The sequence below is a fragment of the Ursus arctos genome, unplaced genomic scaffold (genome assembly GCF_023065955.2).
Source record: "Ursus arctos isolate Adak ecotype North America unplaced genomic scaffold, UrsArc2.0 scaffold_20, whole genome shotgun sequence".
In the NCBI taxonomy this organism is placed as follows: Eukaryota; Metazoa; Chordata; class Mammalia; order Carnivora; family Ursidae; genus Ursus; species Ursus arctos.
Window position 1 is genome coordinate 23,147,730 of NW_026622875.1, and position 22,162 is coordinate 23,169,891.

At 46.1% G+C, this 22,162-nt stretch overlaps 1 protein-coding gene across 3 annotated transcripts in view; it reads left to right on the forward strand.

Moving 5' to 3' along the window:
- The window catches only part of NMNAT3 (nicotinamide nucleotide adenylyltransferase 3), a 110,934-nt gene that overhangs the window by 34,082 nt on the left and 54,690 nt on the right, over positions 1-22,162 (forward strand). For 2 of the 3 annotated variants that reach the window (XM_026497140.4, XM_026497141.4), the window contains exon 2: positions 13,163-13,312. In XM_026497140.4, coding sequence (XP_026352925.2) covers positions 13,204-13,312 — 109 coding nt within the window. In that variant the 5' untranslated portion in view covers positions 13,163-13,203. The remainder of the gene's footprint in view (positions 1-13,162; positions 13,313-22,162) is intronic. The other variant, XM_057315918.1, reaches the window with a different exon arrangement.

The following is a 22,162-nucleotide window of genomic DNA, read 5'->3' on the forward strand; positions in this document are numbered from 1 at the left end:
AGAAATGGCTATTTGAAGTCCTTTGCCTGTTTTTTAATTGGGTCGTTTTTTGTCAGTATCACGATAAGGAGACCTTCTGTGGTTGGCCTAATGTGTGCTGAGTGTTGGGGGAACGAAGTTTAATAGTAGAAATGGATAGGGCATTCTAGGAGAGAGACCAGCAGGAACAAAACAGATGGCATTGTGGGTGTGTTCAGACTTCTCCTCTACCTCTACCACAGGTACGGTAGGGAAGCAGCCCGCGCTGAAGCTGGGAAGGCACAGCTGTCCCTTCCTGTGGAGAGGAGGGAGGAGGCTACACCAAAGGCAGCCCCCCTCAGGAGCCATTGAGGGAATAAACGTCCCATGAGATACAGAGAGGTATCTGACACAGAGAGGCATTCTGACACCCTTGGAAAGGTCCCTGTAGTTGGTGCCGTGGGGACGGTGAATGCAGTTGAGAGGGGTCTGCAAAGAGGCCCGGGAGGCAGCTTCCCCTGAGGTTAGGTTCTGAGGTCACAGTGTCAACCAAAAATCATGTTTGTTCATAACTGCAAGATTCCTAGTACAGCTCTACATTGGAGTTCAACATACCGTCCCAACCCAGGTCCTACAGAGCGGGATGTCTTCCAACACAAATGCAGTTTCGGGTCAACTGCAGCCCAGGTGAGGCAGCTGCCTTGACTTCAGGGGCCACGTGATGTAGAAGTACCTGTCTTTACACACTGGAATCGCACAAAAGTGCACACGCCGGGAGGGGAAGGCAAGAACTGAAGCCTCCTGAGGTGTATCTGTTTGGATATGTGAGGACACAAGCAGCTGAATAAGTGACCAGCAGTAGCTGTGGCAATAAAGATATTTTAGCAGCTCACATAATAAAGTCTAGAGAGAGGCTGTACTAGGCTATTGCAGCGACGTAATGAGACCAAGTCTCTGGGTTGCCCTTCAGTGCTGCAGTTCTCTAGGCCTTCCTTTCGTGGTCTCGTGGTCACAGGAGGGCTGTGGCAGCCCCAAGCGTCACACCCCCATACCACGGCGTCCAGGGCAGAAACGGGCGGAAGAAGGACCTGCTGTCATTGGACTTTCAAAATCTTTCCCGTGGGCCTCCAGGCACTTCCTGCTGTATCTCATTGGTTAGGACTGGCTCACGTGCTCGTGCTTGGCCAATCACGGGTGAAGGAAGTGGCAAGCCGCAGTGGCTGCAGTGCTGTGGCGTCTGTCGGGATCTCTGCCCCTTGTCCCTGAAGCTGAACAGAATCAGGTTTTGTTTTGTTCTTTTTTTTTTTTTTTTTTAAGATTTATTTATGTATTTTAGAGAGTGTGCGTGAGTGGGGGGAATGGCAGAGAGAGAGAGAGAAGCAGACGCCCCGCTGAGCACGGAGTCCCACCCAAGGCTTGATCTCAACACCCTGAGATCATGACCTGAGCGGAAATCAGGAGTCCGAGGCTTACCTGCTGAGCCACCCAGATGCCCCCCAAATCAGGTTTCTTAGCAAGGAGAAAAGGGAGTTGCCAGGAAGGGCCAGCAGGCTGCCACATCACATTCCCTCTGGAACATCTGCTCATGGAAGACAGTGAGCTTAAATCATTTCATTTTGGCTATATTTTGTTTTACACTTAAATTATTATTTTATTGATTTAGTGAGGCCAGCACATGTAAGAGAATTCACATGAGTTAGAGGCCTGTGGGATGAAGCTTCACTGTCTTAATTCTGAAGTTGATACCTCCAGATGTCTGCATCTGGCTTCACCCCTCCCTCTGGGCATCTAGTGCTCTTTAGTTCTTCTGGCTTGATTGGATCTAGCTCTGTCCATTGACCTTGAGGCCCTGGGGTCTGCCTGTTCCCCTGGGGCCAGGACCCTCCTCGCTGGGCAGCCTCTCTGGGCAGCCCCATGCTGTGGTGTGCACACTCATGGATCACCATGGATCACAGGAGCCTATAAAAAGAAACATCAGCCAAAGTGTGTACCACATAAATACCTTACTTTTTCAGAAATCACAGAAGCAAATTAACCTCTTTGCTGGTTTTTTAATTCATATATAGTAAAGTAAACCAACAAATCCTGACTTTGTAGGAGGGAGCCGGATGCCGGTCTGCTGGAGTGTTGTGTATGACCTGGTGGGCTTCTGCTGCTGCCCCAGCCCAGGCCTGAGTTGGCCAGAAAGTCCTGATTCTGTGCTGTGCAGGGGTGGGTGCGCTCAGAAAAGTAGCGGCTTCATTTGTCCTGTTCTTGCAGGAACAGGTAGAGTCTAGCATGGACAGTGGTGTCTTCACACAGGGTTGGCACGTATGAATCCCTAATGGAAATGTTCCCCCTCCTCTGAACGCAGTGTAGGAGGTGTAGTCCTGAGGTGTCTCTTTCATTCATCTTCACGGCCTCTGTGGATGAGCTTGGTTATCCTAATTTTATAGAAGACTGAAGGGCTTGTTCAGGGTTGCAGAGCTTGTGCCAAGCCTTTTCCATTCCAGAGGTCCCCCAATGGCAAGCACAGACAACCTCAGTTGACGGCCGGAAGAAGTGCCCTATGCCCTTCACGGTCTGAGTGTACGTATTCTTGTGTGCAGGAGAAATGCGGGGGCTTGAATGGGGGACACGGGCGGGGGATGATCTGCCAGTCCTGCTAGTGGATTCTGAAGCAGTAAGTGAGAGAAGAAACAAAATAAGCTTTGTCTGTTTAAGAATCACAGGGACTGCAGGTGTTTCTATGAACTGCCCACTCTTTGGTCCTAATTTCCAGCCAGCACAAAAGCACTTATGCATAACATTAAATATACGTGGGATGAACTTGGTTAAAAATTTTAATTAATCACATCCCCAAACCCAGCTCTGTTCTGATTTCATAGATCACTGCCCAGATTTGCAGTTAATCTGCTCATGGCTATGGCAGTCTGCTTATAGCTCAATAAAGAAGGGAGATGAGCTGCTTGGCTTATAATTTCTGGAGGAAATTCTATTACATGAAATGGGAAAGGATTGTTGTGGACTTGGTTGTGTTCTGCCCGGTGAAATTCCCAAGTGAACGCCTGTCCTTGAGCAGCAAGACTCCTGCCTATGTGTCCCCTGCTGTGGCTCACTGGGCCTCCCCTGGTCTCTTCTGCCTTCATGGAGAGCCTGGCCAGCTTCCCACCTTTCCAGGCATTTGGGGATCTTCCTGTCAGCTCCTATTGCCCTTTCGAATTTGATGGTGGTGGCAGCTTATTTTGTTTTTTACTGAATGAACAAGCAAGCTAACCAAGTTGCGTTCTTTGTTAGAGTTTTTGTATTTGATTTTAGGGCTCGTTCTAAAATTCCATCCAAGGGGACTTAGGATGGAATGGAAAGCAGTTAGATGGAGCAGACCGGGAGGAGGGGTGGAAGGTAAGTGATGAGACTGATGAGACAGGCCATGGTCAGCTGTAAGGCTCATGGATGCCACACTGAGGGGTTTCATTACCCACAATGCAGTTGGGTGACTGTGGAAACGGGACCATGTACGTGCTAAAAGATCCCTGCCCAAGATCCCTTGGGCAGCTGAGCAGAGATGGGCCGGCGAGGTGACACTGGGGACAGGTTAAGAGTTCACTCGGGTCCAACTGGGAAATAATGAGCCCAAATCCAAGGCAGGGACTGCAGAGTTTGAGACGGACGGGTAATAAAGATACTGCAAAGGTGGAACTGACAGGCTATCAAGGTAAGGGAGAGAGAAGAGCCCAATGGCTGCCAGTTTTGTTCTTGAGCATAGAAGGGCCATGGTGCCATCCCCTGCCATCATTATGGACAGCTCTGCATTTTTTCTGCCAGACAGGGAATCTCCCAGGTCTGTAGAGGGTGTGGGACTGCTTTTCCCAACAGTCCCTGTGGCTCATTGCCCACTGCTGGACTGGAGCAGGGCCCTGGACATGTATCCTGGATTCAGCAGAGGCAGGGAATGGACAGAGGAATCAAGTGATGCATCTAGGGTGCAAATCAGGATCCTAGGTGCAGCCCAGCCAAGGCAGCAGACACAGTTGATGGGGTGAGAGCAAAATTCAAGTCCAGAGGGAGCTGATGCCCCAGAGAGGGAGACAGAAATTTGCATCTGTTAAAGCAAACAGGAAAAGCCAAGAAGTGATGGGTATTGGAAGTGAGAATGGAGGTGCTTCGGCCTAGACCATGCCAGGGGGTGACCAGTGCTCTCTGGCTCTCATTTCGATCTACTTTTCACTTTTACCTTGTCCCGCAGCGAATAAGGTGAATATTCCTTATTTGTGTTCCACTCTGTGTTAGACCCCGTGGGATCCCTGCCCTCAGGATTTATAATCTGTTACGCAAGAAAAGCGTAGGGACTCAATAATATAGACAGATTATCACCTTTAAGAGGTCAGAGGATGGAACAGTGACTTCTAGGTGGGCTACTGGGGGGAGCTCTGAGGGAGAGCTAGCATGAAAGAGACCACCTAGCTCTAGGAAGGGGCATGAACAGAAGCCTAAGAAGCAGTAACAGCAGGTGGTCTCAGCTTGGGGAGGACAAGGAGCACATGTGGAGGCTAGAGAGGGAGGTCAGGAGACAATTAGGAGAGGCGGAGTGGGGCTGAAATCTCCGAAGTTCTAATGCCAGATGAAGGACATGGCTGAGCAACGAAATGTCAGTGGGGAACAAATTGCTGAAGATTTTATCACTAGCTTGGCATAAAGGTCCAGGTTTTAAACAGTGCTTGGTGCATGGTAGACACAGTAGTTTCAGTGACTTAACCCAAACTTCAGGACTTTAATCTGTTTAGCATATTGAGAAAAGATTAGATTGGGGCCAAAGTGGTGGGGGGGGAGGATTCCAGAGTTTCTCTCACCAAGTGTGGAAGCTGTCAGTGAGGGTGGGATAGGTTCTGTCCAGCTCACATCAGCAGCCCCTCTCTGGGAACAACATTGTGCATTGGTGTGAGCCCCCACTGACCATGTCTGTACCATGGGACTCTGTCCAGACTGAGACCGTGGCACTGCCCTGTCCCTTGTCCACCCTGAGATCTCATGTTCAGCTCTTCCTTTACTCTGTGTGATGGCCTGGAGGCCTTCCAATGATTCCATGCGCCTTTACTGCTTTGCCTTTGGTGGGGAGGGGAACTAGGATTACAAGAGCTCATTTCTCTTGTCTGCAATTTTTAAAAATCCAAACTTATACAAGAAGATAATAAAATCTGATAGTGGGGTGCGTCCCAGTAGTGATGGAAAGTGAAAACCTCATGTGGGGAATATTGGCCGTACTTGGAGGTTCAATGTATTGGGAGGACATGATGAAGGATGAAGAGATGTCATAGCTAACTGGCATGTTTTGATTGAAAGTGACTAGAAAAACGTGGAATCTTTTTTCAGACAAGGGGTTTGGGCAGCTGGAAGAAGGTGTGGGAGATGGAGATTTCTGTTTTGAAGGCAAGGAAAAGCTGATATTTCTGGAGACCCTCCTTTGGGCCAGGCGTGGGTCTATTAACCTTTATAACCCTTATAACAATCTGAGGAGGTGTAATTATCTCCATTTTCCAGATGGGTCACTGAGGCTCGAGTGGTTGCTTGACTGTAGTAGGCACAAGGCTGTTCACCAAATATTTCTGTGTCCTGAAGGTGGAGAACTAGAGTGAGGTTGTATTTTCTAACTCGCTGAAGTTGGGTGGGCTTGTTGTAAGTGACACATGCCAGTGTGAGCCAACCATATAATACAGTTGCTGATGAGGGACCTTCTGGAGCCCTTTTTGTTTCCCTTTGCTACAGCCTGACCATATTCCAGGTAGTGACTGCTCTATTGGCTTGAGTCCCAGATTGAGGGGAAAAGATGGTACAGGACAGAGCCCCAACCGGCATGGAATGGGCATGTAGTAGGAATATGAAACAAACCTTTATTTTAAGCTCCTGAGATTTGGGGATTGTTAATATACCTCGTCTGGACTCTCCTGACTGATAAGGTCACTCAGTTTGGAAGTCTTTAGTCGGCTTTGAATCCATGTTTATGTGGCTTGTTAGGAAGCCAGTGCCAGGTGGACATCCCTGCACCCACCCATAAGCAAGGTCAAGGCTGGAGCTGTAGATTTGGTGTCATCTGTCCAGTGTGGGAGAGAGGAGAGAGAGAGGTGTAGGGATTTGGTCTGCGGGCTTTTTCCCTTGTGTTCTTTCTCTCCCGAGGGTTTGGGGTTGGCTGCACACGTCCTGCTGCTAAGTAGGACATCTCTACTGCCTGCCGGGTCTGGTGGTTGGGAGACTTTGGCTTGAGTTTGTTGACAGCTGCACACTCATAACATTGCTAAAAACTTCATAAACTCTGAAGCCTGGAAATAGCCCAAGTGATTTGAGGTTTTGCTCACTTGTAAATGTTTGAGTATTGTGTCCACAAATTGCAATTTGAGTAACTCAATTTTGAGGCACAGCTGTTATTTGGAAAAGACCCATCTAGGAACGCAAACTCCTTGCAAAATGATTGTGCTTCATTTTTGTCAAGTATCAGAAAACCATTAAACTGCCAAGCCATATGGCAAATGCCCACTCGAAGCCGAGTGCAACAGCACACCGTAATGAATCTGTTTTGGGGGGAAGGAGATAGGACAGAGTCTGGTTTTTGTGATCTACAGAAAAGCAGATTCAGTGCTACACATTTCAGCCTTCTAGAGTCCTGAGTAAGGATTTTTCCTCCCATGAAAAATTCATATATAAAAAATTAAGTTATGATAGATTTTTTTTTCCTTAGGTGTATTTCCCCTTTCAAACAATATCCATTTGAGTTTCCGCATATAAAATAGTTTAACTGGGGCAGTAGAAACTTCTAAAAATTTACACACCTTTTCATTTCTTTATACACTGTTCAATAAACATTCATTAGGTATCAGTGTATCAGAATGAGGTTTAACTGCATATAACAGAAAAATAGAAAACAATGGTGACTTAGAAGATTATTTCTCCCCCAGGAAAAAGAAGCCTGAAGGTAGGTGGTCTGGGGCTGGTATGGCAGCTTCAGGGTCATTAAGTCCTGACTTTCTCTTGGCTTATTCTCTGTCAGACTGGCAGTTGGTCCAGTATAGCTGCCATACTCCAGCCATCACATTCTAGACAGCAGGGATGCAGAAGAGAAGGGCAGGCCTTTCCCATTTCAAGAAGGTTCTGAAAGTATTGCACAGCACTTCCGTTCCTAGATCTTTGGCCTTACCTTAGGCACGTGGATGGCCTTCCCCTGCTGCAGAGACTGGGGAATGTAGAATATAACCTGCCAGCGAGAGACAGCGTCTCTGTTACGAAACAGAAAGCCAGAAGTGGACATTGGGAGGTTCCCAGCAGCTCTGTCCCACCTGGGGTCTTAATGGTTTGTTCTTCCTGCCCGGCTATAACCTCCCACAGCACAGGGGCCAGGTTATATTTAGCCCTGTGCCTCTAAGGCACTAGCACAGTTGCTGGTAGGTTGTGATTTTAATTATGTGCTGTTTGACACCCCTCACAGGGGATGCCAGGCACTTCTCATCGTCTCCCCGCCTCTTCTGCCTTCTTTGTTCCAAGGTCTCCAGTCAGCTGTGATCTGAGCGTATTTATTCAGCAACAGATGTTATTTCTACCAGCATGACATTACACTACCTGTTTCTCACGGTCAGGTCTTAACCCCAGGGACAGGTGATGCTCAGAGCCGAGTCGTTACGGTTGGAGCTAGGTGGAAGACTAGAGCAGTGGCGTGTGGGGGTGGCCTCCTTCGGGAGCGCTCTTCTGTGGGACCATCTCCCAGGCCAGGCTGGTCTGAAGGAGTCATCTAACAGGCAGGTGGGTGCTGATGTGGCCCTCAGGGCTGTCAGGTTTTGATCCTGGGTGACTGCAGAAATGGCGAACAAGCAGGTGGAGGTGGCGGTGGGGATGGTGAGTTCTGCTTTAAACATATGAAAGGAAAGAGGAGCTAATATTTCTGGAGAACCCCCTATGGGCCAAGAACCGTGCTAGGTGGGTCAGCTCCTAGGAGGTGTGTGATTTATCTCCATCTTCCTTGTGGCTTGCTGAGGCTCAGAGAGGTTGGTTGGGCTCTTGACCAGAATGCAGGCGCAGACCCTTTCCTTCCAGGCAGGTTTAAAGAATCAGCACTGATGTGTGTAAAGTTGTAGCACAACGCCTAGCCTTTCACTCAGCAAACCCAGTAGCTGTGACCCCCTTCCATCTTCCTGCACCCATTGAAATGGTCCCAACTCCTGAGCGTGGGGCTGCGAGAGAGACCTCATTCCATGCCTCATGCCTCCTTCAGATCTTTTCAAAGTTCTCAAAACTGAAGAGCCAGGCTGCCTGCTTTCCTGGGAGCCTCATCATTAGGATGAGTGCTTAATTGGCGTGTGTGTTCCGTGGAGAGGTGGCTGGCGGAGGACCCCCACACTGACAGAAGGCTCGCTCTGCTTTTGTTCCTAGCGGCACCGTGTGCCCATAGCAACAGCGGTGAATCCAACAGAGTTGGAAAGAAAAAGTGCCCAGAGTTCGCGTGAAGGTTGATTGCCCTGGAGAAGTTGACATAGTCGTGCAGATGGAAATGATTTCCCTAGGTCCTGAAAATTTGTTCGTCAACCCCAGAAATACAGACCGCATCTCTTGTTTTCTTTAAGATGAGGAGTCCGGTCAAGAGGTCTGTGTAATGAAAGATGTTTGTAGAATCCATTTCCATTCTGCCTGAAGCCATCTGCTTTATGTCTATAATAAACAGGGATGTTTTCAGCCACTTTCCCGGGCCAGGTCCTGTTAGAGGCGCTCACCGCAGGGAAAGGTAAATTGACTGCCTCCCAAGCGATGAGCGTTAGCACATTACATCTGCAGTGACGGCACTTAACCTTCCTGGCTCGCCTTTCCTTTCTGTGTCTCTGCGACGGCCTGTGACAAATGGGCCGAAGGGTGCACACTTAGTTAGAATTTGGTGCACGCGGGGCATTGGCCAGCATCACATTACCCGGTGATTGAAGTGAAATGTAGGCAGCAGGAAAGGCCATCCTCGGGGAAGCTGGGGAAATGCCTGCCTTCCCCAGGCAGCGGGGTCCTGGCAGTAGCCGCCTTGGACCTTCCTGATGCACTCTCCCGGGAACACTTGAGAGCTATTTCTGAAACAAATAGGAGTAAGTCACACCCCCGTTTAAAATGCTTCAGAGGTTCTTCATTGCCCATGGAATAAAATCAAGTCTCCGGAGACCCCCTAGGGGCCTGCAGGATCCTTACACCCTCTGCAGCCTGGATCCTGAGTCACCCAGACACGGCGACATCGATGTGCTTTTAGTCCATCACCCACCGTGGGGGTGATTGCTGGGCCTTTGCCCCGCTGGTCCCTCTGCTCGACACACCCTTCATTGGCTCAGTTCCTTCACCTTCCCTGCCCTGAGGTCGCTGTAGAGAGCCTGCCCCCCGCCCCCACGTAGGTGAGTGTATTCATTTCCTATGGCTGCTGTGACAAATTGCCATGATTATTAGTTGAAAACAACACAATTTTATTTTCTTACATTCTAAAAGTCAGAAGTCTGAAACCAAGGTGTCAGCAGGGCCGCACTCCCTCTGAAGGCTCTAGGGGAGAATCTGTTTTCTTTTGCTAATTCCAGCTCCTGGAGGCCACGTGCACTGCTTGGTTGACGTCCCCATCCTCTTTCCAAGTCAGCAGCATAGCATCTTCCCTCCTGATGGTCACTTGGACCCTTCCATCTTTTGGTATCTGACCCCCCCCTTCCTCCTCCTTATTAGGACCCTCGTGATAAAACTGGGTCCACCTGGATAATGCAGGCTAACCTCCCCATGTCAAGATCCTGAATGTAATCACATCTGCAGAGCTTCTGCCTGTCAAAGCAGCAGCTGGTAACCTCCAGCCCTTCAGAGCAGAGGGATGCCCTTGGTGTCAGTGGGCAGGGAGTCGGCGTGTGTCCCTGCTGATGGGATCCCGCCATGGACGATGGCGCAGTGGGCAGGAATGTCTTGTTTGATTTCAGTCTGAAGTGGAATGGGCTCTTGGCAAGGGGTCTGAAGTGCCCCTTGGAAGCCAGAAAGGTCAGTTTATATCTGAGATGAGGTAGCCGTCTGAAAAGGACGACGTTCGGCTGGAGACCGTCACTCATTCTCTTGTTCGTTCTCCACACTGCCTGAGCACCCGTGTGCTAGGCACAGTGTGGGGAACAACATGAATGAGAAACGGCCCCGTAGGAGTTCACCTTCTGCTTGGGGAAGAGCAACATGGGAACGAAGCAGTGGCAGCTCTGTGGCGGCTGGAAGGAGAAAGTGATAAAACAGGTACCCGGTACGTGTAGCTCGGTGGGGGAGGGGGCATTGGGTAGACACTCCAAGGAGAAAGCCTTGAAGGCAGGGGTGAGGAGGGTGTTTCAGGTAGCCAGAACAGTGTTGGCGGAAGCGAGGAGAAGGGGGGCAGCGCGCTGCCTTGGAAGAGCGGGGTGACATGCGGTCGGGGTGGCTGTGAAGAGGGAGCTGGTCTGTATCTGGAGAGGGGCTGGGGCCACAGGTGGTTTCTGTTCTCCTTGTCTCTCCAGGTTAGTGATAAATTCCAAGAAGGCCGCGTATGCCTCCTCAACTTAAGTCCTTCAGCAGCAATTATTGCTCACTCTGTGGCCCCCCATTAAATGCTTGTTGATGAGAAGTCTTTCCCAACAGCCAGAGTCTCCCGCACTTGCTTCGTCTCACTCGATATTACTAGATGGCAGGGCAGACGAGTCACTTTTATGGCATGCATCTGCCCTCGTGTCTGATGAGACCTGCACCCAAATCAGAGCCTGGTTTATTCTGGTGGCCCCTGGAGTGAGTCCGTTCTAATGCTGTCATTGTATTTCTCTGGGTTTGGGCTTGGGAGGGTGTTCAGTGGAGGCAAGTTAGCATATACAAGTGGGGCAGGAGCACCCGCCTCGTTCCTGAGCCTGGCAACGTGCCCTCACCGCCTCTCCCCGCCCCAGCCGCGGCTCCGACAGGCTCATCACTCGAGCAGTGTGGCTCGGTGGGCTGCTGGCAGGGAAAGAAAAGACAGACAGACAAGTGAAGGCATTTATTCTTCTCCCCAACATCACACTTCATTGCTGTTGATGCCACCGTTCAAACAAATGATCTAATTTACAGTTTCTGGGGACTTTTGAAAAAAAGAAAACCCCAGGTTACCTGAGATGCTGCGGTTACATGTTTTAACGGCTCTAAGAAATTATATTTTGTCAAAACGAAATAGAACTTTGAAAGGCTTCATAATAGTTGTGAACAACAGCCTCTTCAGATACACTCATCACAAGGCTGCTCTTGTGAATAGCTAAGCACACTCTGCAAATAATATCTCATTAAACCAGCCGACCTCTCCGGGAAGAAGCTAGCAGCAGTAGCTTGCAGACCGCTTTCTTCTCCCACAGTGGGGGTGTTCCTGCTGCCTTAAAGGAAACTCGAAAAAATCACAGCCCTCCTAGGTTGAGAGGTTTGGTTTTTGTTTTTTTTTTTTTTTTAATCCGCATGCTATACCTCGGAATACATCCAGAACAACTTCTCTGAATTAGGAGGTGCATTAGGCCTTCCCCCTGCCAGGCCACAGGTCCCCCGTGCGGCTAGCTGCCACCGTTCTCAGTCTTCACTGAGCCGGGCACTGTGCTTGAAGCTGGGAGCCAGACATGAGGGAAACACCACCTCTGTTCTTAATGGGCTTATTGTCTGGTGGGCGGGAAAGGCACAGGGGCAGGTTTTTCCAATACAGTGTGGTCTGTAGTTTACTGAAGGAAGGTCAGAGATCAGCTGACCCAAGCTAGCTGTCAGAAAAACCATCTCAGCAGCCAGCTCCATGGCAGTTGTAGCCCCAACTCTGTGGCGGACGCTGGGCATTAGCCAGTCCTGTTTCCACTTCCCTTTTCCTTGCTGCTTCCCACTGGCGCGGCTGTACAGCTAAATACTTGCTTTTCCAGCCTCTCTGGCGGCTAGAGGGGCCATGTGATGTAGTTCTGGCCAGTAAGAAGCAGAATCTACAGGGTGGTTCTGAAAAAGCTCTTCTGTTTTTGATTAAGAGGGACAAGCTCTTTGCTCCTTCTTGCCTTGATCATATTCATGATGGCTGTAGGCACAGCAGCAATCTTGTGACCATGAGGGGAAAGCTGAGAGAATTGCAGGTCCTTGTTGAGCCAGTGACCTAATGGCAGCTGCCTGCTTAGACTTCTTGTCACGCGAGAAACAAATAACCTCTGTGTGTTTAAGCCGCTAAAGTTTTAGGCTTCTGGGACTTGTAGCCAAAGGCATCCCTAACTGATACAGGCACCTAGCAGGCAGTCAAGAAATAGTGATTGAAGTCACAAATAATGTGATCATTATTTGAGTTGAATCTTAACAGATTGGGGCGTGCTGGGGGTATTCCAGTTGGAGGAAACTGAAATAACATGTACAAAAGCTTGAAGCAGGAAGCCGTGAGGAGCTCACAGAGAAACCACTGACAGGTACTCCACCGTTGCTAAAGTTTGAGGCAGGCAGTGGCTGGATGTCCCAGCATTTGCAGTGTTTGGCCACAACAAATAGAGGGTGTGTGTTTCTTGCGTGACAAAAAGTTTAAAAGTCGTCACCTGCATTGGATCTGGAGAAGCAGACAACAAAGGCCAGATTACAGTAGTTTCCTTCGATACAAAGATTTCCTTGCAGGTTCCAGTGACTGAGAACTTTTCCATGTTACCCCTGCAACTGCAGAATTACAGCCAAAGCCACCATAGCAAGAATGAAAGGAAGGAAGCGAATGCATTTTTCCTGCTGGTCACTGTATTAGTTACCTCTTGCTGCTTAACAAATTAACTCAAAATTTAGCAGGTTAAAATAATACACATTTATTATCTCATAGTTTCTATGGGTCGGGGATATAGAAGTAGAGATGACATGGGGGAGTCTTACATACCTCCTCATGATTTCAAGGTAACCCAGCAGAGCCCAGGGAGGGTATAGAGCTTAGAAGAACATGGTGTGTACAGTCAGGCTGTCTGGGTTCCAGTCCTGCAGCTTCTAAGGTCCCTGAGCTGGACCAGTGACCACCCAGGGTTGTGGAAAGGATTTGGGGAGACAAGGGAGATACTGTGACATAGTGTTGAGCATAGGTCCTGGCCCATGGTAAACCCTCTATAAATGTTGTTATTACCGCCCCTCAGTCACCTCGTACATGAGAAGTAATAGCCTCTGTATGCTTTAGGGACCCTGATCTGGACAGTTGTCTGCTGCCAGCTCTCTAACATCAGTTTTTGTCCCCACGAAGGCAGGGTGGCCGCTGCCGCGGGTGTGGATGTGCCTGACAAGATGAAGAGCCGAATCCCAGTGGTGCTCCTGGCCTGTGGCTCCTTCAATCCCATCACCAACATGCACCTGCGCTTGTTTGAGGTGGCCAGAGACCACCTACATCAAACAGGTCAGTCAGGGGTGCCAGGCCCAATGGACAAACTGATGGATTGGGCCTCGTGGGGTTCTGCTGGCTGGCTGTTTATTAAAACTGCTCAGTTTATGAATTCACAGCATAACTGGTGGCATACGTTCCTCCATCATACTCAGAGAGCTAACACCCCTTAGCCCTGTGACGTGTGGACAAGTCATATCCCTGGCCATAAACTTGGGGTCCACCATACCCTGGCACTTCATGCTGCCCATGAAGGCTAAAAAGATATTGGGCACTTTTTAGAAACTGTGTCGCAGGGCATTCTTCCTGATGCTCCCAAGCAGCATTTACCCGCCCAGCCAGATGAATGGGTAGCATGTGCCTCGCTGCTCCTGTGCATGTGCGTGAGAGCTCTTGCTGCTCTTCAGTGGGTAAGCAAACATGCTATAATGGGAATTTTGACATTTTCTCCTTCAAATAGATCTTAGACAATTACAAATTAACAATCTTGCGTATAGGGTATTTCCAATACAGATGGCATGGCTTTGCCAGAAATATTTAATCAGCCAGGAATATTTAATCTAAAGATGTTCCATCTCTTTGACTTTTCATTTCATTGTTAAGAGAGTAAAATGGCATTTGGAATCTGTGTAATTATTTCTAAAAATGTAAGTCATTTATATGTTGATGTCAGATATATATGAAAGTATTTACATATTTATGTATACCTTAAGGATTCATCTATGTATGTTTTATTTTTGTATTCAAAAATGTTTGCCTTTAAGGGCATTGTTTTTAAACCAGAATCAATTCCTATTTATTTTTCATGTAGAAAAAAGTATTTGAGTAACATGCAGATAATTTCTTCAAAGAAATTATGTGCAAATGTTATTTTATTTTAAAGGAAATGTCTTTGTACCACAAATTTTTTTTTTTTATTTAAAAGATGAAAGTGTTGGAGGGGGTGCCTGGGTGGTTCAGTTGGTTAAGCGTCTGACTCTTGATTTAGGCTCAGGTCATGTTCTCATGGGTTGTGGGATCAAGCCCACGTAGGGCTCTATGCCTAGTGGGGTGTCTGCTTGAGATTCTCTCCCTCTGCCTCTCCCCTCTCTTGTGTGCACACTCTCTCAAATAAATAAATCTTAAAAAAAAAAAAGGTGAAAGTGGTTATCTATCCTTAGTAAGTATATAGCTCTTACAAAGGAATAAAAAATCCAAACAATCCAGTGAAGGCTAGTAGCAGTATATCAAAGGAGAAATATAAGTGACCAATAAACTTGGGAAAAGATGCTCAATGTCATTGATAATCAGTGAAAATACAAATGAAAACATGGTCAACAACACAAGGTTATAAGCACCATGAAGGCAGCTACGGTGGCAGCTTAAACACCACAGAATTGCCACCATCCATCACCAGGTTTGTAGTCGGTGCTTAATAAATATCTCTTACAGTAGCAAACGGCTTTAGCCTATGCGATTGGCAAAGATTAAAGACTGACAAAATTTGTTGGTGACAGGGTAGGGAGGGAAACGGACACTAATCTATTGGTAGTGATAGGATAAATGATGAAACATTTTTGGAGGGCAATTTGGTGTTCTGTGGCAAAAAATTTAAAGTCTGTACTCATACCCATAATGAGAAAAATCAATCAATTGAAACTGAAACAGAACTCACACAGATGTTAGAATTAGCAGACGGCATTAAAACAGTTCCTATAATTATGTGCCATATGCTCGGAAGTAGAGACCTGGAAACTATAAAAAGGGCTCAAAACAAGTATTAAGAGATGAAAACTATAATATGTGGAATGAAAAATACACCAGAAAGGATTAACAGATTAGATATTGCAGAAGAAAAGGTTAGGGAACTTAAAGATAGAACAGTGGAAATGATCTAAAATGAAACACAGAGGGAAAAAATGGAATTCTAAAAAAGAATATAAATGAGAGGTCTGGTAACTTAAAAGAATCTTTTTTTTTTTTTAAATGATTTTTTATTATATTATGTTAGTCACCATACAGTACATCCCCGGTTTCCGATGTAAGGCTCGATAATTCATTAGTTGTGTATAACACCCAGTGCACGATGCAATAACGTGCCCTCCTTACTACCCATCACCGGTCTATCCCATTCCCCCACCCCTCTCCCCTCTGAAGCCCTCAGTTTGTTTCTCATAGTCCATAGTCTCTCATGTTTCATTCCCCCTTCTGATTACCCCCCCTTTCTTTATCCCTTTCTTCCCCTACTGATCGTCCTAGTTCTTATGTTCCATAGATGAGAGAAATCATATGATAGTTGTCTTTCTCTGCTTGACTTATTTCACTTAGCATTATCTCCTCCAGTGCCGTCCATGTTGCAGCAAATGTTGAGAATTCATTCTTTCTGATAGCTGAGTAATATTCCATTGTATATATAGACCACATCTTCTTAATCCAGTCATCTGTTGAAGGGCATCTCGACTCCTTCCACGATTTAGCTATTGTGGACAATGCTGCTATGAACATTGGGGTGCATATGGCCCTTCTCTTCACTACGTCTGTATCTTTGGGGTAAACACCCAGTAGTCCAATGGCTGGATCATAGGGTAGCTCAATTTTTAACTTTTTAAGGGACCTTCACACTGTTTTCCAGAGTGGCTGTACCAACTTGCATTCCCACCAACAGTGTAGGAGGGACCCCTTTCTCCACATCCTCTCCAATTGTTGTCTCTTGCCTTGTCTATTTTTGCCATTCTAACTGGCGTAAGGTGGTATCTCAGTGTGGTTTTGATTTGAATTTCCTTGATGGCTAATGATTTTGAACATTTTTTCATGTGTCTGTTAGCCATTTGTATGTCTTCATTGGAAAAGTGTCTGTTCATATCTTCTGCCCATTTTTTGATTTGTTTATTTGTTTCTCGTGTATTGAGTTTGAGAAGTTCTTTGTAGATCTTGGATACCAGTCCTTTATCTGTAGTGTCATTTGCAAATATATTCTCCCATTCTGTGGGCTGCCTCTTAGTTTTTCTGACTGTTTCCTTGGCTGTGCAGAAACTTTTAATCTTGATGAAGTCCCATAAATTCATTTTATCTTTTGTTTCTCTTGCCTTTGGGGATGTGTCATGAAAAAGGTTGCTTTGGCCAATGTCGTAGAGGTTGCTGCCTATGTTCTCCTCTAGAATTTTGATGGATTCCTGTCTCACATCGAGGTCTTTCATCCATTTGGAGTTTATTTTTGTATATGGTGTGAGATAGTGGTCAAGTTTCATTCTTCTGCATGTAGCTGTCCAATTTTCCCAGCACCATTTATTGAAGAGACTGTCTTTTTCCCACCGGATGTTTTTTCCTGCTTTATCAAATATTAGTTGCCCAAAGAGCCGAGGGTCCATTTCTGGGCTCTCTATTCTGTTCCATTGGTCTATGTGTCTGTTTTTGTGCCAGTACCATGCTGTCTTTGTGGTCACAGCTTTGTAGTACAGCTCGAAATCCGGCATTGTGATGCCCCCAGCTTTGTTTTTCCTTTTCAACAGTTCCTTGGAGATTCGGGGCCTTTTCTGTTTCCATACAAATTTTAGGACTGTTTGTTCCAGTTCTTTGAAAAATGTCCTCGGTATTTTGATCGGGATAGCATTGAAAGTGTAGATTGCTCTGGGTAGCATGGACATTTTAACTATGTTAATTCTTCCCATCCATGAGCATGGAATATCTTTCCATCTTTTTATGTCTTCCTCAATGTCTTTCAAGAGTGATTTATAGTTTCTAGAATATAGGTCCTTTACGTCTCTGGTTAAGTTAATTCCAAGGTAACGTATGGTTTTTGGTGCTATTGTAAATGGGATGGATTCCCTAATTTCTCTTTCTTCAGTCTCGTTATTCGTGTACAGAAATGCAACTGATTTCTGAGCATTGATTTTGTATCCCGCCATGTTACTGAATTGCTCTATAACTTCTAATAGTTTGGGAGTGGCTTCTTTTGGGTTTTCCATATAGAGTATCATGTCATCTGTGAAGTGACATTTTGACTTCTTCTTTGCCGATTTGAATACCTTTGATCCCTTTTTGTCGTCTGATTGCTGTTGCAAGGACTTCTAGTACTATGTTGAATAATAGTGGCGAGAGTGGGCATCCTTGTCGAGTTCCTGATCTTAAGGGAAAGGCTTCCAGCTTTTCCCCATTGAGAATAATATTTGCAGTAGGCTTTTCATTGATGGCTTTTATGAGATTGAGAAATGTACCTTCTATTCCTACACTCTGAAGGGTTTTAATCAGGAAAGGATGCTGTATTTTGTCAAATGCTTTTTCGGCATCGATTGAGAGGATCATATGGTTCCTGAGTCTTTTCTTGTTGATATGATGTATCACGCTGATTGATTTGCGAATACTGAACCACGCTTGCATCCCAGGTATGAATCCCACTTGATCGTGATGGATAATCCTTTTAATGTATTGTTGGATTCTATTAGCAAGTATCTTGTTGAGGATTTTGGCGTCCATATTCATTAGGGAAATCGGTCTGTAATTCTCCTTTTTGAGGGGGTCTTTGCCTGGTTTGGGGATCAAGGTAATATTGGCCTCATAGAATGAGTTTGGTAGCTTTCCTTCTGTTTCTATTTTTTGAAATAGCTTTAGGAGAATAGGTATTATTTCTTCTTTGAATGTTTGGTAGAATTCCCCAGGAAAACCATCTGGGCCTGGAGTTTTGTTCTTTGGAAGGTTGTTTATCACTGACTCAATTTCTTCATAATTAATTGGCCTGTTTAAGAAATCAATTTCTTCCTTTTTCAATCTTGGTAGTTTATAGGTTTCCAGGAAGGATTCCATCTCTTCCAGATTGCTTAGTTTATTGGCATATAGCTGTTGATAAAAATTTCTAATAATCCTTCCAATTTCAATGGTGTTCGTCATGACCTCTCCTTTTTCATTCATAATTTTAATAATCTGGGTCCTTTCTCTTTTCTTTTGGATAAGTCTTGCCAGTGGTCTGTCAATTTTATTGATTCTCTCCAAGAACCAGCTTCTAGTCCTGTTGATCTGCTCTACTGTACTTCTGGTTTCTGCTTGATTGATTTCAGCTCTAATTTTGGTCAACTGCTTCCTCGTGCGTGGATTAGGCCTGTCCCTCTGTTGCTGTTCCAGCTTCTTGAGGTGAGAATATAAAAACTGCATTTTAGATTTTTCTCTTCTTTCGAGTGAGGCTTGGATGGCTATGTATTTCCCCCTTAGGACTGCCTTTGCAGTATCCCATAGGTTTTGGACTGTTGTATTTTCATTCTCATTGGTCTCCATAAGTTGTTTAATTTGATTTTTGATTTCCTGGTTTATCGAATCATTCCTGAGCAGGATAGTTCTTAGTCTCCAAGTGTTTGAGTGTCTTCCAAATTTTTCCTTGTGGTTGAGTTCCAATTTCAGAGCATTGTGGTCTGAGAATATGCAGGGGATAGTTTCAATCTTTTGGTATCCGTTGAGACCTGTTTTGTGTCCCAGAACATGGTCTATTCTTGAGAATGTTCCATGGGCATTAGAATAGAATGAGTATTCTTTGGTTCTGGGGTGTAGTGTTCTATATATATCTATGAGGTCCAACTCGTCGAGTATGGCATTCAAAGCCTTTGATTCTTTGCTTAGACTTTGCCAGGGTGTTCTGTCTATTTCTGATAGTGGAGTGTTGAGGTCCCCTACTATTAATGTATTTTTATTTATATGTCTCTTTATTCTGGTTAAGAGTTGGCTTGTGTATCTTGCTGCTCCCCTGTTGGGGGCATATATATTTATAATTGTCATATCCACTTGTTGAATACTTCCTTAAAAATAATATAGTGCCCTTCTGCGTCTCTAACTATAGTCTGTAGTTTAAAATCCAATTTATCTGATATGAGAATTGCTACCCCAGCTTTCTTTTGAGGTCCATTTGCGTGAAAGATGGTACTCCATCCCCTTACTCTCAGTCTGAATGCATCTTTGGGTTCGAAATGAGTCTCTTGTAGACAGCAAATGGATGGGTCATTTCTTTTTATCCAATCTGCAACCCTGTGGTGTTTTATGGGAGCATTTAAGCCACTCACATTAAGACTGAGTACTGAGAGATATGATTTTAATGATACCATGTTGCCAGTAAAGTCTTTGTTTGTATTGGCTGTGACTTTCTGTTCTGTATCACTCTTGGGGCCTTTTTACTTTTATAGAACCCCCCGTAATATCTCCTGTAGGGCTGGTTTTGTGGTTACGAAATTGGTCAGTGACTGGCGATTCTGAAATGTCTTTATTTCTCCATCAATTCTGAATGACAGCCTTGCTGGATAAAGGATCCTTGGCTGCATGTTTTTCTCTGAAAGAGCTTTAAATATGCTCCCCCAACCCTTTCTCTCATTCCAGGTCTGTGTAGACAGGTCTGATGTAATTCTGATGCCTTTGCCTTGGTACATGAGAGATTTCTTTGCCCTGGCCACTTTCAATACTGTATCCTTGAATCTAATATTTGCGAACTGCACTATGACGTGACGTGGCGTAGGTTTGTCGTGGTTGAGCTTGGGAGGGGTCCTCTCTGCCTCTTGGACACGAATGTTTGTTTCCCTCGCTAGATTAGGGAAGTTTTCAGCTACAATTTGTTCAAATATCTCTTCTAGACCTGTTTTTCTCCACCACCTCGGGGATGCCGATGATTCTAACATTGGATCGTTTCATTGAGTCAGTAATCTCCCGTAACCTACATTCGTGGGCTTGGATTTTTTTAAGAGCAGCTTCTATTTTGGTTTTTTCCTCTATTAACCCATCCTCCAATTCACTAACCTGTTCCTCTGCCTCTGTGACCCTGGCCGTCAGAGCCTCTAGTTTTGCCTGCATTTGGCTCATAGAATTTTTAATTTCTGTCAGATTCGCTGTCATTTCTGTCCTTAGGGATTCTATATTCTCAGTAACCTTTTCGTTAATAGTTTTTTCAATTCTACTCATCATTTTGACCATCGTTACTCTGAATTCCATTTCTGATAATTTGGTTACATCCATATCCATTATTTCTGTGGCAGAGGCCACAGACTCACTGTCTTTTCTTTGCTGGGGGTGGGGGGGCTTCTCCTTCTTGTCATTCTGATGAGGAGAGGTTGCGGGGTTGTCCAGAGCCCAAATTATTGACTGGGTCCCAGGCCGTGCCCCTTGTTTTATAGGGATCTTAGGGATGTGGGCTTCTTCTTTAAAGATTTTATTTATTTATTTATCTGGGAGAGAGAGAGACAGACAGCAAGAACGGGAACAGAAGCAGGGGAGTGGGAGAGGAAGAAGCAGGCTCCCAGCGGAGGAGCCCGATGAGGGACTCCTTTCCGGAACGCCGGGATCACGCCCTAAGCCGAAGACAGGCGCTCAATGACTGCGCCACCCAGCCGCCCGGGTTGTGGGCTTCTTGATTTTTCAGCCTGCCTTCTGGGGGAGGGGCCTGCCGCGCCGATACTCAGGCAACCCTGTTTGGGTAGAGTCTCGGCGTCCCCTGCGAGGGGGGATGGGGATGGGCACTCTCTGAGCCGGTATTTCCAGGCTTTTGTTCTCTGGCGGCTTTCCCTGGCGGTTTGCTGTGCCTCTTCTGAGAGTCAGAGCAGCAGCGGCCGAATTTCAGCCTCTGTCACAGAACAGAGGGATTGCGGCCCGTTCTCTACTAATGTTCTGGCCACTTTAACTCTGTTACTGTTGGTGCTGCTCAACCCTGCAGCGTCCCGGGATGTGCGCCCCACACCCGGCGTCCCAGCCCTCACTTCCAGGGCCGGCGCGTCTCTGTCCTTTGTGTTTCTAACGCCCCCAGCCGCCAGCCGCCCCGCGCCCGCTCTCGGATCTCCCGGTCTCAGTCTGGATCCAGTGAGCGCACCGGGATTCCGGTGTTCCGCGAGATGCCTGGTGGCGCGCGCACCCGGCTCACGGTCTCAGTCTGCTGTTTTGCGGGTGCGGTCCGTGAGCCCCGCCCGCTCTCCCGTGCAAGTGGCTACCGCTTCCCGGCGCCCGAACGTGGCGGCTCCCTCCCCCTTCCGTTTATCTTCCGATATCTGTGCACGGTTTCATGGCTCCCCGCTTCGTACCTCAATACTCAGCGCTGGAGATGTTCATTTGTAGAGATCCAGATGCATCATCCTGCGTCTCAGGCTGGTTCCGTGTTTGTTTAGGCTGGTCTGGTACCTATCCAGCTCGACTCGGGGGACCGGCTGAAAACGGTGTCTCCTACTCCTCCGCCATCTTCTGGTAACTTAAAAGAATCTTAATATATACTTGAATTGTAATCCTAGAAGGAAGAAACAGAGGAAGAATAGGAAAAATATTTGAAGAAATAATAACTGAAAAATTTCCAAATTTGATGCAAACAGATTTTATCACGTAGCTCAACAAATTCCAAATGCAAGAAATGCAAACAGCATGGTATATGATAAAATTTCTCAAAACCAGTAATAAAAAATCTTAGAAGCAGCCACAGAAGAACAAAAATAGGACAGATTTCTCATTACTGAATTCAGCAAAAGGGAAATTAGTTGAACAATATCTTTAAAGTACTGAAAGAAAAAAACTGTCAACCTAGGATTCTATATCTAGCAAAAATAAATCTTTCAGAAACAAAGGCAAAAAAAAAAAAAAAAGACCTTTCAGCTATACAAAAGCTGAACGATTTCACCATCAGACTTTCACTACTGAAATGCTAAAATCCTTCAGGCAGAAGGAAGTGATACCAAATGGAAATAGGATCTCCGCAGAGGAATAGAGGGCACTGATAACCACGTGGGCAGTGACGTAAGTTTTTCTCTTACTATTTAAACTTCTTTAAAAGTTGACTGTTTAAACAAAGATAATAGGAATATATTGTGGGGTTTATAATATATGTAGAAGTAAAATATGACAAGTATATAAGACATAAAATGTATGACAGTATCATAAAGACGG